This window comes from Polyergus mexicanus, unplaced genomic scaffold (assembly GCF_030449975.1).
Source record: "Polyergus mexicanus isolate NDT 795.1 unplaced genomic scaffold, iyPolMexi1.0 SCAF_6, whole genome shotgun sequence".
NCBI classification, from domain to species: domain Eukaryota; kingdom Metazoa; phylum Arthropoda; class Insecta; order Hymenoptera; family Formicidae; genus Polyergus; species Polyergus mexicanus.
This window is the reverse complement of record NW_027223326.1, coordinates 7,627,001-7,642,575: the sequence shown is the minus strand read 5'-3', so window position 1 is coordinate 7,642,575 and position 15,575 is coordinate 7,627,001. Positions and strand designations below refer to the sequence as shown.

At 37.3% G+C, this 15,575-nt stretch overlaps 2 protein-coding genes across 25 annotated transcripts in view; one reads left to right on the top strand and one right to left on the bottom strand.

Annotated features, from left to right (window-relative positions):
- LOC138934405 (uncharacterized) overlaps positions 1-5,363 on the top strand; it is a 240,405-nt gene extending 235,042 nt beyond the window's left edge. For all 6 annotated transcript variants that reach the window (XM_070298103.1, XM_070298105.1, XM_070298099.1 and 3 more), the window contains one exon: positions 299-5,363. In XM_070298103.1, the coding sequence (XP_070154204.1) occupies positions 299-408 (110 nt within the window). In that variant the 3' untranslated portion in view covers positions 409-5,363. The remainder of the gene's footprint in view (positions 1-298) is intronic.
- A 264-nt stretch (positions 5,364-5,627) lies between these two features.
- The window catches only part of Dnc (phosphodiesterase dunce), a 264,924-nt gene continuing 254,976 nt past the window's right edge, over positions 5,628-15,575 (bottom strand). For 13 of the 19 annotated variants that reach the window (XM_070297096.1, XM_070297085.1, XM_070297090.1 and 10 more), the window contains 4 exons: positions 14,154-14,383; positions 10,125-10,388; positions 9,895-9,994; positions 5,629-9,747 (listed from right to left, as the gene is read on the bottom strand). In XM_070297096.1, coding sequence (XP_070153197.1) covers positions 8,942-9,747; positions 9,895-9,994; positions 10,125-10,388; positions 14,154-14,383 — 1,400 coding nt within the window. In that variant the 3' untranslated portion in view covers positions 5,629-8,941. Of the gene's footprint in view, positions 9,748-9,894; positions 9,995-10,124; positions 10,389-14,153; positions 14,384-15,575 lie in introns of all 19 variants that reach the window. The other 6 variants (XM_070297078.1, XM_070297081.1, XM_070297082.1 and 3 more) reach the window with 1 other exon arrangement.

Sequence of the window (15,575 nt, the reverse complement as noted above, 5' to 3'; positions counted from 1 at the left end):
ACGCAACACGCGTCTCCACGTGCGAGAGTTTGCGAAATTCTTCTTTTGTCCGCGTTTTTCTAATTATAATTTTCTCTTATTTTAAACGACGCTATATATATAAATCGCCAACTTTATCCGCTCATTAATTAGAATGTCTAATTGAAAAAAAAACTTGGTCCTCTAAGAAAATTCTTGTTTTAAACTTGACAAAATAATTTTTTCCATTCAGGTTGAATTTCTATCTCCTCCTTTTACTACCCTTATTTTATTTATATTTCATAAAAAGAAAAAAGAAATTAATTATATATTTTTTCAGCTCAATGCGGCGACATCTCGTCGGCGACCACGTGGGCGCTTCGGATGCCGGCGTCTCTTCTCTACATCGTCCTCTTCGGCGCGTTCCTCGCCAGATATATCGCGAGGTGATGCCACTGAGCCGAGACGCGCCACACATCCGTGGCAATATAGCTGAAAGAGACTTTTATTGCGATCTTACGTTTTGCGTGATGATTATACATATAACGTTCTGGGAGACGCGGTGAGACAGAGGTAAAACTAAATAATCGATCTTAGGATATAAGCGAGCGCGGTGCGTGGGGCGAGTGAAGTGATTAAGAAAAATAAAAAAGAGACAAGTCGAAAACGGGTAAGGTAATTATATACATAATATATAGATGCATGTGCCAGGCCCGCGAATGTGGCAGAGCCGAGTCCGGAAGCGAGGCTTTACGAATGTATGTACATAAAAATCGAGATGCATCCACGAAATACGATCTCCCTGTGCACGTTCTCCTACGCTACGAGAGAGATCGATCGAGAGATGACGATGATATTATTGAAGGGAAGCATCATTATATGAGAGGAAATTTGTTATCGTATTATGAAAATAAGGATATTACGAAATGGTAACATAATCATTTAATAAACTTCGCATTATTGTGATATAACGATACCTATTCGTAAATTGTAATTAAATAGGAATTTACTGGCAGAGAATGTGATTTTATGCAACGGCTACGAAATATATTCCTCCCTCTCGTTCCACTCCTGTTAATAACTGCAATTACGGAAATTAGCTCTTGTCATTACCACGCTCGAATACCGTGATTGCTGCAGCGCGTTAAAATATGCCGAGTTCATTCTCCTCGTTTATTGCGCTCGTGTAACAGAATACTCCTGTTACATTCCTCCTGGCAAGAACGCAAAGCGAGAGCGTGTTGCGTGGCGGCTGTTTTCGTAGATAGAGTCGGCGTGGATTTGCGTTACTATATAACGGAATACGTTTGCCTTTGAAGATGCGAGAAACGACGACTTAATGATGCAAATATTGAGTTTCGCGAAAAACACTGCCTTCGAGGTCGCGAGACCGGAAATAATGGACAATGCACTCGGGCCCGAGATTTATGCTTTCATCTTTCGAGAATGATATCTCGTTACGAGATGTCACCGTCTAACTTTATTTTATAACAGCCAAATACTGTAAAAACTCTTCTATTATTTTTTTTTTTTTTTTTATATACACAAGCTTTTCTCAAAAAGAAAAATTATTTTCGTGTAAACTATTTACTATCTAATTTTATTATATAAGGCAATTTTCTTGCGCTTGTATTAGTCGTCGCGTGAGATGATATAATAATAAAAGAAAATAATAAGGGTGCTGGGGCCAATATTATACGATACGAGTGTTGCTCATAGATTGAGAGGAAGTAAAAGCGAGGGAGAGAGCGCGAGAGAAAGGACGTGATAGACCTATATAACCATTTATTTAGAAATAACTCCACAGCCGCTGCCACATTCGCAGGACACATTCGACGCTTTTAAGCGCGAACGAAACATGTATTTATTTAGAGAAGAATAAAAAAAAATCGCCACGTCCAACTTGTAATTATATAGGCATCTCTTTATTAAAAGCTTCGTGGCACGAATGTCTCTTTGCCTCTGAAGCAGAGGATGTAAAAAGAAGAAAAAAGAAAAGAAAAAAACCGTACGAACGATTATTACTGTAATTATTACTACTATCACTGTTAGTACGATAAGGCAGAATAACGGACGAAGAAACGGACTCCTTACTCCTACAAATAATATTTCATTTTTTTTTTTTTGTACATCTCGCGGAAGAGATAGTTATATCAGAGAGGCGTTTAGCCTGTAAGCTCTCTGTGAAAATGTTACATTGATCCGCTATTGAACTTTAATCCTCGTGCGATGAATGTGAGGTCGAGACCGTCTGTACGCCATCGAAAGTTTCTGTAAAGTTCGATCCTATAATAATCGTAACATGAAAATGAAAACGTATCAATGGAAGGATTTTGGATTGTAACAATCTCTGAGATAAATATATGAAATATTAAATCAATCAAACTTTCTTTGATGTAAAAATTCGAGAAATTTGTAAACGATAATTTTGATGTGTGCGTATGCGTGATTAATGAAGTTCAATCGCAAATTTAAAAGGCGGCTTTAACAAATGTTTGGATAATGTTTGAATAATTTAATTCAATCGCAATTTTTCCGCATAAAGAAAGTTTCGTTGTTTGATAAAATATTAATTGAAAAATATCGAAAAGAGGTAATACATAAAAAGCTGCAATTTAAAACTAATATATTATTCGGTTTAGTTATTAAATAATGCGACAGAAAATCATTGCAATACAACATATCGTTAAGAAAGGGACAGTAGATTAAGTTGCATGCGATAAATAATGTTCGAGTTTCTTTTCAGAAATTCTGATTTATAATTTTATATAATTTTTAAAGATAGTTTGTCGTATTCTGAAAGAGTCTGAAATTAGCGAAATAGATTCTAAATTTTCTGTGATTTCTCAGAATTGATATTTGGTATATTGTATAGAGATTTTTCGAAAAATTCATTTGATTGAGCTAATTAAGTATCGATTATAAAAAATTTGATTTAGATATATATTAAAAAAATTAAGAATTACTGTATAAAAAGAAGACAGTTATAAGACGGCGACAGTGCGATCGTTTGATACGATTCTTCAACAGAAACCAATGTGTCGACAAAATATACATATTTTTTATTCAAAATATTTTACTTACGGGCTCTCTGATCATAAGACGGGGGGCGGGAACGGTATTCGATCACGTATATTAATCGATTATATATATATATATACTTGTGGGGGCAGCTAGATATATACGCAAATAAATATATAAATATAAATATTATAAATATATTACGCGACAATTCAATGTTGGCTATAAATTGTACACTATTAGATAAAATGAACAAGCTATAGAGAAACAATGAGAGAGATAAGGATATAGTTAAGGATCAAAAAGGCAGTTTTCAATCAGCACTCGATTGCTTCCCATTGTGCTTGATCCTTTACTGAGAATATGCCACGTATGCGACAGAAATCAATTTTTTTTGCAGTAAAGTATATTACGTCTCTCTAATATATGACGAGATTGCATCCTCTGTAATCGGGGATGAGAAACTGCGTGCGAAGTTTCTCCAGAACGTTATCGATAGATTTCAGAGTGCCGGCTGTTTTAACTGCCGTAAAGATACTGCTACTGTCTCTCCTTAGATGCAACCGTGATCCTCGAGATACGTACATTTACATTTCGCGCCTTGTCAGTTAGTGCCCCATAATATATAGCGATCGATCTTGATTCTACGAACTAGCTACCTGGTATTGTGTAGTATCAGCAAAATACGAAATATACGGACCATCTTGCGGACCATCATTCAGGTTGCATCTTAGGATTGAAAGCTGCGGGGAATTACTTGTACATAGTAGACTTAAAGGATTCGAATAGTGACAAATACGATCGAGCGTAGATCTCGCGTCTTTATACGAAGAGATACTCACAGTGTAAAAAAGAAGGAAGAAAAAAAGAGAACAAGCTGGAGGCGAATTCAATATTATGATAGATCGCGAGAGTGTAGATTTCAGGGTATTTATATCGAAGGTTACATAGTTATATATACAAATATACAGAAAAATATTTAAAGATAAATTATATTGTGAAAAAAAAATAATATATATATATATATATATACTACGTTTTTATTGTTGTAAAGTTTTGGAACCGAGACGACGACAGGAACAGATTCTCTGTTCCTGTGATTACCTTATATAGTCCGTGTAATTGCACTCGTGTTCACTATTAAGTTGCCTCTGTCATCCTGTAATAATGATATTCGACTTTGCATCGCTCTCTTTTAAACTTTCAAATCAAATGTGTAAGATGTATCGTGAGAGAAAACTGCCACCTTTACTTCATTTCATCGCTCCTTTCAAATTTATGCGCGTGGCAAAGATTTTTAAGAGAGATTTTCTTTAAAAAAAAAAAAGAAAAACGACGACAGGCAGAACATGCAATATATTTAACAAGACTGCCAAAAAGAAATTTCGATATTACTCCTATTTATCGGCGCATGAGGAAGAACTTAACAATAAGCGACGTTTTACTAAGCGATTAAACAAATTTATTAAATCCGAAATATTTACGATGCGAAACGCGCTGGGGGATTCAATTTCTGCCCTCCTTAAGCAAAATGTAATTGAACACGCGCACACGTTACTACCTATAGAGAACACGACACAACGACTATTACCGTCTCTAATCTTAGCGAGAGAGTTACTTGGTAATTTTAATTATTTTTCGTAAGAGAAGAAAAAAAAAACGACAGGCCGCCGCCAATTGGTATTTAAGCATGCGAATTGATTTGCGGAATCAAGGATGACGAAGAGTGTCTCCTTTTGCGGCCTTCCATTCTCGAATCAGGTACCGAACAAGTTCGGTCGATTACGCGATACTTAGGCACCCGCGTGAACGTATGTCGAAGCTTCCTCTTTCCGTTACGATTCGCGATACGTGTTATCCTTATCGATAGCGTACGGCTCGGTGATTTGGCGCTCTTCGAGTTTCAATCGGGGGCCAGCGTTACTGTACACAACTTAAGGCATCTCGATATATCCGCAATAACGACGATAGATTAAGAATAATCTCTCTCACGGTGTAAAGTCGCCTGATACACCTTTCACTAAGGAACGTCGGCTTATATACGTGTACGTGCGTATGGATGGATAATAAAATGAGAAGTTAAGGGGAGGCGGCGATCGATCTTATTGAAATTACTATTCTATGTAACTATGAAAGGAGAAGGGGGAGAAACTATACGGACAGTCGACGAAAATGTTTTGCACCGTGATACGCGCGATCTGATGGTACTACTACTCTAAAAATCTCCACACGCTTGAAAGCTATCGAGAATCTATACATAACTGAGTGTTTTACTATTGGATTAAAATATTACAATGATACCTATTAATGTAAATGGTTTTTCATTATTATATTATTATTATATTATAGATGTTATACTTAATAATATATTTACAAATAAATTAAGACGAATCCGTGGTTTTATTCTACTCCTATTCGTCTCCTATTCTTTTTCTATAAATTGAGAATTAATATTGTTATTAAAATAAATTCATATCAAAAATTCAGATATTTATTATATTATCATTTAAGATCATTTATATAAATTATTTCACACACGAGTCTTTTAAATGTTTTACACGTTTTTAATATTTTTTATAGTCATATATATTTAAAATTGTCGCATATACTAAATTGTTGAAATGGCACAAAGAAAAGAAAGGGTAAGAGTTCCGACAATAAATATGTTTTATTACACATATATCTCGTACGACGATTACACGATATTAATACATTCATTTAACTGTCCAGCAATCAAACAAGGTATTTTTATTTTTCTCTCCTCATCATCTCATCATCATTATATAATTCTATTATTACTAAATATTGTTACATACGTCTCATTGAATTACAATGCGATTTGTTATATTCGCAAAAACGTTGGATCGCCATTCTCCGCGTGCATTGTACAATCTATTTCGCATTTTTCTCTCTTTTTGTCTTTGTTTTTTTTTTTTTTAATCTCTTACCAGACAACTAACGGATTGCTGCTGAAATAATGATATTTTAGAAATACAATAAATCGCAATAATTCAATGAGATTCGTATGACAAATCGTATTTTGTGGCGTGTTTCTTTTTTTTTTTTTATATTTGTACCTGCGCGCATACCCGCGAGATCCATCGAGACGAGCGACAAGAAAACGTTACGGAAAAAAGAACGAGTGCGTTTCGCCCACGCTCGTCCACGCCAAAATACAATCAAAGGCGCACTCGCGCAAAATAATTAAAAAGATCATCGTTTTTAATCGAATACTTTCGCCGAGTTCCAATTCAGCGTCAGTGCAGAGGTACATCATCGATAACACTTCATCGTCCCTCTCCTCCTGCTTCTCCTCGTTCAAACAACGTTGCTTTGTGAAGCGAACGTAATCTCGATTCGTTTGCGTAGTTGAGTGTTATCGTTAACGCTAATTAGTAAATCAGTATCATTCTTATCGCGCTTTAATTATTATTATTACTGTCAATATTATGACCATTATCAGTAATTATTTATTACATTATTATTATATTATAATTATTATAACCTCGTTGCTTACGCCCTAAAAACTTCGTTAAGTTAACTCTCCTTCTTGACAATTCTTAACAATTGTAGTCGCGGACTCTCGTGAACCTCGGAGTTTATCTTACGAGCTAAACTTGGTGGCCAGCACCAAAACACTCACTAGATCACTGTCTACAACACACATAGAGATTTTGCTTTCTCCGTAGTATTTTTTTCTTTTTTCTTTTTTGTTATGCGATTATAAGGTAATTCCCTTAATTGAAGTGATTAAGAAATGTATGATTATATGAGCCCGAGCTATCACCGCTTATACACGCCTAATCAGACTCGTATGCCAAATTTCTCATTTCGCGCAGTCAGTGGCAAGCTTTACGACTTAAGTAATAATGTTAATTTTGTTTTAGGCTGATCTTCGGTATTACACTCGGTCATTTAAAAAAAGACGTCTTTCACATTCATTTCCCTGATATTATCGAGGCGCGCAATTGTCGCCATTTCACCAATACGACGAAATTAAAACATCTTCGTGCGGCTTAGTCAAAAAGAGGAAGAGAATAATTCTTCGTGGGGTGTTTCGTCAATTTTGTACATTAAGAAGCACGACGGTTGGCGTTAGACGTTCGAGCTTTCAAACGGCGATTTATCGGTGCGATAAATTCCAAATTCGTTTGGAGCGGTTCGCGCTTTGAATACCGAACGAATTTTTGCAAATTTGAGCGATTTACGGATATCCGTGGCGAGAGGATGAATTTCATTCTCATGTTCCACGCGAGATTCCAGAACGATTCGTTCACCGTCGCTGGAATATTGGTCGCCAGAAAACGTATTGGTGAACAGCATGCTCGGCAATCAACTTAACAATCACTTATATTACTCTTTGGTTAAAAACATCTATCGATATATATCCTCGCGCGCATTGTAGTTGTACGTATTGCGTTTAAGTCATGTGTCTGTATATGTGTGTAATATCTCTGTGTGTGTTTCTTTGTGTATACTTTTGTGTACATATTGTATATATATATATATATATATATCGCAAGAAGAAAGCGTCTCGGTAATTAATTTTAATACAAACTGAAAAGGCCAGCTCTCGACGTAGTTGTGTATTAAAACTAATTGTCCCTTTATCTCGATGCCTTCTTCCCTCCCATTTTGCTGCTCGGTGCTCCCCCATTGATTACGTGATTTGGAAAAAAAGCGGATTTATTTCGCTCCTTTGCCGTAAATCATGTAAATGGTGAGTAATACTCTACGTGTTTGCTCTAGCATTTCTTTTATAGACACGCGGCTACTTCTGGATTCTCCTTTTCAATTACGAACAATTCAATTACGAACTTCTCTACGTCTACAAAGCGAACATGACAAAATCTTACGATTAAAAAGACAGGTATCCTTCTCTCTACCGATAAGTAGGTGACTATTTCAATAACCGTCCAAGAACCAAAAGGATGAACGCCTAACTGCAACTGAGTATCCGTTTAATTGTTTTTCCTATATTTCGTCACTTATTTCTATCCAATAGTATATCGGATAACGTATGCTCGATCCGTTCGATATCGTATATATTGTATAATTTTGAACATCGATTACTATGGGTCCTTTCGCAAAATTGGATCGTAACGCGTTATTGAATTTACAATATGATATCATATCGTAACATAAAGAACAAATTAATGAGCATTTTTGAATTTTCGTCATACGCAAATAAATCTCAATTGACTCACGAATCACGATAATTTCTGTGCAGCGTTTGAAACGTTCTATAAGAAGACAGTGACATCGATCTGTTCGCTAATATGCTTCGGCTAGAATCCATTGTATATACTGTTGATATGTTGTTAAGGATCCTGCACAATTCTGGAAGAGAGGCTTCTTCCAACCTTCGACGGCGGCATATCTTCATCATATATATGTCGAAGAAATAGATGATGGATCGATACACGATGAACGATTACCGCGTCCTCCCACAATCGTCATCATCTTCAGTGTGTGCGTGTGTATAAGAAGAAAAAAAAAAAGAAAAGAAAAAAAACATCTTGCCACCCATTCGATATATATCGCAAACGTGCAGCTGCCGCTTTTATTTGCGCAGGTACTTTGTGAAGAGATTCGCCCCTCCCGCTTGATAGAATTCAAATAAGATGCGGAGACGAAATTAGAACGACGACGACGACGACGACGGCAAAAACGTGCTCCTTTCGCATCGCTCGTCTCGGTCCAGCCGAAGCGTAGCGATTTCTAACGCATTTTCGCACCTCCGTCATAGTTCCGTCGTCGTCGGGACGTTATCTCTTGTTGCCCGATCGAGATGGCTCCCGTCATCTCAACCGCCTCCTCTCGTGGTCCGGCCAACGCGGCATAGGTCGATACAAAGGGACCAGCGGCTAGGCGCGGCTAGGTGCGAATGTCACTGACGCACGCGCCACCAGCTCTGATGCACCTTCTCATGGAACTTTCTACAAATTCCGGCGAGCCTCCGTCACATCCCAGCCTCCGTAGCGTTCTCCTCCGTCTCACCGCCCGCGTCCTCGCTGGAAAATGTCGATTCACCACCGCCGCCATCACCACCGGTATCACCACCTTCTACCGCCTCGCCGGTCTCGTCACCTTCTTCCAACGTCACTTGGAAGTGTATCCTATCCTGTTGCTGACTTTCATTCGTTGCTGGCTGTTGCGTTTCATCGGACGGCGGTGAGGGCGGTATCATCGATTGATACCAATCGCGATTTTCTTCGAGAGTATCCAAGATCTCTTGCGCATCCGGATGCACTAGATCCGCCCAGGTTTCCCATAAGGGATGCACAATATAGTCAATGAAACCGACTTGCGACTTCTCGATTGTAGCCCTGTGCCGATCGCACATCGGACTTATATCCATGTTCTGTTCCCGTTCGCGGTCGCCCTGTAGGAAGAACTCCTCCATCAGCAGAGCCACCCATCGTCGATAGAGCGGCAACGGTTTTGTTGGATTGGACAAATCGGCGCAGTGCACCAAGTTCTCCAGTACCTGAATGCGATCGGTGTAATTGTCGAGCAGTAATACGCCGGATCCGGCGACCTTCTTCGTCTCCACCATAGTCTTCAAATCGGCCAGCAACGACATGTGCTTGGACATGTCCGTCGAGAGTACCATGTCGATAACCATCTTTCGCAACGTCTGCCGCTGCTTTTTCGTCATGTTCACGAATATATCGCAGCCCTCGTTCTGCAGAAGCTTGAACGCGACTGCCAAATGATGATTCTCCAGCACCGACTCGTCGTTGTACATCAGCGCGAGCTCAGAACCTGATAAAAAGAAAAAAATGGAACATTAATTCTCTCTCCATTATCATAGAAACAAACAGAATAGAAAAAAATATGAAACAGAAACAAAGAGAGAGAGAGAGAGAATACATTAATTGCAGAAAATTTTGATAAACTATCGATATTTACTTGAATTAATGAGGAACTGATTCGTGAGTCCTGGATGGTCTACATCATGGATAGAAGCCGCGAATAATGCAGCTGTGATCTCCAACGGTGTGAACACGGACTGTAACACAATAGACAACACATCACTTATGATGAGTTATCGCAGAGAGGTGACAACAAGCTATTCGAGTTCTACACTCGGACGAACGGCATAATGTATAAAACAAAATATGTATTAGTTTTATACTGACCTCTAAGGCAGGCGTGTTGAGCAGAGTGTGAGTAGACTGGGTCACATCAGCTGCGTGGAGGCTATTGTGGAAGGGATTATCCTTCACGTAATGATCCTCCAGGGTCATCATGAAAGCAACGAAGGTCTTGGGCGGTATTGCCAGCGATTTGAGCAGATCTCGACTCTGGAAGGCCGTGTACGCCACGCAAGTGAGGGGTCGATTGTTGCTGAGCTCGCCTATCCTGAAGATGTCGATGCCCCACTTATCGATATCTGACAGCAGCTGTAAATAATTATGTAAAATATAGATATGTAAGTAAAATATGAGATACACAATAGTGTATATCGATATTGCGTAGATACACTAATCAGATGTTTTTATTTTAAAGTGACATCACAAGATATATTACAATTATTATATCGCAGCGGATAGACATTGATTTATAAACGCAAACGCTTATTAAATAAAAGAAGTCGATGTGTTTCGGCATAAAGATAATGTGTCCCGGAGTTATCGTCAAGAGGTCAAACGTAGAGTTGATTATTGACGGACAATGTTGCACGGAAAGTCTTGGATTGTTTGCAACGATAATGACAAAAATTTTGATAAAAACGAAACAAGCACGTTAGGTGACTGATTCGAGAAGAAGAGATGCATAATTCGACGTTTGTAAATATATAAAATGTGATTTTAATGAATAAATAACAACACCATGATTAGTTTCTATCTTCTCGGTATTGTTAATAATACAATTTCGCTTTCGAACCAATACACGTGAGAAGCATCAACTCAAACACCAAATGAAGTATTCAAAGTGTATTAAAGCAGCATTCTGAGACGGTTGAATCACTATTGCGTAGGCGTGAAAAAAAATGAGTCCGTGTCTAGGAAAACTTGCAGGATCACGTAGCCATTTAAGGACACGTCTGCGTCGCACTTTAGTAAGCATATATCGCTAACAATCTTTCTACGAGAGATCTGATTAATATGCAGAATAGTGATGTTTATTAATACACCTAGTTGCCGTTCTCTTTCTCTTTTTCCTTTAAAAAATATTCACCTTTATTACCATAATGGAAAAACGATCTTTCATTGCTCGTTTCTCTATAAAAATAGAAGCTCTAAGAAAATGTACTTAAAAAAAACAAAGGGTAGTGTTTTTAAAGCAAAAGAAACACATGAAATTTTCCATGTTTATTTGACGCGATATTTAATTAAAATCGAAAGAGATACTTCAAAATATTCGGATCTCGTTTAGTTTATCACGGATGACGTCAAGTTCACGATATCGCTTTCGTCGAAGAGACACCAACATCAGTTTTCCTTTCGTCTCTGCTATATAAGATGCGTCGCTAATCGCCCGAGTTATTCAGGTTATCATAGCGACGCGACCTCGGTCCAAATGTTTCCGTATAATACCGGTTAAAATACAACCGGCCTTGTAATCGGCGTAATCGTACCATAGAGTAAACATTTCACTTTCTAAAAACCAGATAAATCTCGAAGTCGAATAAAAGGAACGAGCGAGAAAAGACATTAATATGCACGATATGATATATCGGGAAAGGATATTTTCAAGACGCGTGTCTCAACAAAAGGTATCTTCGGCGAATTATAAATTCTGATGCGCACAAAATGATAAATTCTTTCACGTTTCTTACTATATTAGGATCCATCTTAAAAAAAAAAAAAAAAAGAAAAAAGAACAGAATGGGAAACAAAATTCCATTTATACATTCCGGTTATTCGAGCTCTAACTCGTCAAAATCCATTAAACTTTGCTGTGCTAAGCGACTCCAATATTAAAAACAAACTCGTTCTCTTCCCCGGATTGATCCCAAGCGGAGCTTCTAATGTCGAAGACGACGTTTTGCTCTGGTGGAACTTTCTTTATATAACGAATAAACTCGGATATATTCAGCGAGTGACTTTCATCGTGCCCGCGTATGCGTGAAATTGAAATGACGCAAACGGCACGACGAATAAAACGCGACAGTTGTATGACATTATCAATGCGTATCAAGGTATTCAGAAGCGTGATGAAAGTTCAGCGAGCACATCGTACAGTCAACATAGACTCGACACAGTTAATGACATAGCGCAAACTTTGTGCGCGAAACGTTTTAATTACCGATCTCTCTAATCCAAGATCTTGCCGCTGTTGATACGAGCTAATCCCTTTTATTCTGCCTCTCTCTCTCTCTCTCTCTCTCTTACATATTTTTTTTTCGACTTATCGTTATATCATTATTATGTGCACGCTAATGTTTTCGAAAAGTCGGATGTACTGTAAATACAATATTTGCTCGGCGTATTCGCACGTATTATATCAAGAATATTGTTGGAAATTTCCGAAACCGATATTCTAACGCGCCAACGATTTGCGAACAGTGATATAGCATTTTATAATATAAATATTGAGTCTCAATAAGATGCAGAAAAAGCCAAAAACACTGTGGAATTCGCAATGAAATTCACGGCAATATTATATGTCGATCGAAAAAAATACGAAACGGAAAGAAACGAAATCACCGACGATAAAAATAGTTAACGAGGTTATTCACCGTAAAAAAATTTACCAAATCGAAATGTTTGTGCGAAAGAATCTTTATATTTAGAAGATTCTTCCATATTAAAAGATAAATCTAGAAATAATCTAGTTTCCTCCCTCTCCTCCGAGGATTTTATTTCTTATATAATTAATTAAAATGTTTGTTTATGTTACTGTCAATGTGTATGTTTTTCGCATATGTATGAGATTATATTTCTATATCAATTAAGAACATTTAAATTTTATGAATATATATAAATTATAATAAATTACAGCTTTCGTAAAATTGCGTAGCACATATTATAATGTCTTCATTGTTAATAAGACTGAATGGCACGTGTAATCCATTATACGTTGATCTCGATATTGGATTTTGATTGCGAAGTCGGAAAACAGAACGATTGTTAATAATTATATACTGTATGATTTTAATAGGATTATCGCGATAATTGATTATTTGAGATTCAATATAATTATTGTGTACGTAGTTATTAAGGATTCCCTTAGTGAAATATGTTTTTTATTCGTAACTAAATCAAACTTTTCCAATTATAAAACTAATTATCATGCAATAATCGTTTTAAAGCCATATTTTATATATATATATATATATATATATATATATATATATATATATATAAATATATATTTTATTATATATAATTATAAACCTTCTATTAAAAATCCTTCTATGTTTTTCGAAGAGTTTTACAACCATAATCAATAATATATATAACGGATTACACGTGCTTCGTCATTAGGTTGCCATTAGTATAATCTTGCATAGTTAAATAAATCTCTATTCTGTCAAGCCCTATAATCAGTTTAGCATCGGTACGTGGGTGAATATCATTTCGAGAAATTCTGTCAAAAGCCACGTTAATATCTGACGATATAATTAGATACTTTCCAAGAGAAAGGATTATAATATAATACATATATCGCACGTGGGTGCAATATGCGAATTCATCGAATTCGGATAGAACTGAAGATGTATAGGCGTAGATTATCTATTTCACGAATAGCAATCCAGAAAAATGCGGCTGTGAATTTTCTCTTTTATACATTTCATCCTAAATGCAAATCGCAGTCGTGAGATTAATCGACCGCGTTATTAATGCAAATAGAAAATAATACAATATATTAATTATTTAATCGAAAGATATTTTATTGCCACATTTTTTGAGATCCGTGTATTTTCTTTTACGTAACAACGCCAATAATTTTTTATGAGTTACTTGAATTACAAAAACCTTCCGTTTTCTCTCCGTGACTAAGACTTGGCTTCTTTCAACGATTTCGAGATAATTTTCAGATAGTTATGATATTGCGTCCTTATACGACGCGCGTGTATTTTTGTGGCGATCAATTTCGTTCTTTATAATTTTGCCGCGTTTACATATCGGAAAAGCCATTGCCTGTCATACACGCGAAGGAAACGCGAAAACACGTGTTCGCGATACACACGATAAAGGCATTAAATGTCAAAGGCTAACCTTGCCGAGCTCCTCCTCGTGCGGTGTTTCTACCCCGTGAAGCGGCACCCGCTCCCCGGTGAAGCTGTTGGTGTGCGTCAATGGCCGTTTCACGCCGCTGATGTGTGACATGGCGGCGGGGCCCCTTTGTACGCGATCCTTTTTCTTCGCCGCCCGTGCATCCACGCTACCCGTAGCGGCGACCGCATCCTCGATTCGAAGAGACGGTAAATCCAGCTCCTGCTGCTTGTCTAATGAAGGCAAAAGGCGACGAAAGCGTGATTGGATAAGTTAATTCGTCAGCTCTGATTGACATTAACACTAAACTTGGCAGTGAACTTTCAATTATATATTTTATATATATATCAATTGTATATTATTATATGACGATAAAAAATATGATGTCAAACAATATCGTGTAAGGATATTTCATTAAAAAAATAATGCATTTCTGGAATTTATATTTATTTATTTAAAACTAGCAGACAAATAATTAATATATCATTTATTAAGAAGAATGTTGACAAAAATTTAATTTGTATACACGAAACGAGATATTCTATTGCGTTTGCTACTGCACGATAATAATTGTTGCATCTGGATGCTCGATCAAAATGACAAATGAACCTGCATTATGTGTCTCCGATTGTAGATTATCCGATTTTTTTTTTTTTTATCAGCTTGTAGTATTTGCAGTCGGATTAATCGATAAGTTCGAATAGCAGATGGCTGATAATCCGTGTGAAATAGTGTAACGATATTAAGAAAATTTATCATTAGGCTGTAAGATTACGCAGTTGCATCATCAAACGTGTTCGGTTCATTTCGAAAGCGTGTGCCTCTTTCCGATTTCTTTCGACAACTTTCGCTTTATAGCCGACGATCGAACGGAACTCGTTAGGAAGCTACGTAATGAATTGAGCGCGTCGTAAACGAAGCTAAGAAGCGCAGAGGAAGATTATACTCCGTTAAAGATCTAAGCAGACGGAACGATATTCAATAAAATATCGCGTCGTTCTGAAAAATCGTATCTCTTATCGCACGGTGTGTCTTCAGTACACTGTACTCTCTCGAGTACAAAGGGATCGATGGATGATATTTGCGCTGATGATAAACCTTGCGCGACCACAACCGACCGACCCGTTCATCGGACAAAGCGAGCTAACCAGAATGAATGGTCACGGTGATACCGGTTACGGTCTTTCAAGGGCTTTTAATGCGTAAGAGCGCTCGTTTTATTGCACCCGTAAAACTCGCCTTCTGACGATGACCTCGTTAGACGCATTGTCGCGAATTTCTCGGTATTTGTTTCTTTGGCATTTATGCGGAAACATATTTAGTCTTTTCTTGAAAAACGACACACGTCAATCTTTATCCCTTCCTCGCTACGCAAACTTATAATTTACGTCGATTTATATGTTATTACGATAATCTTGCGTGCGT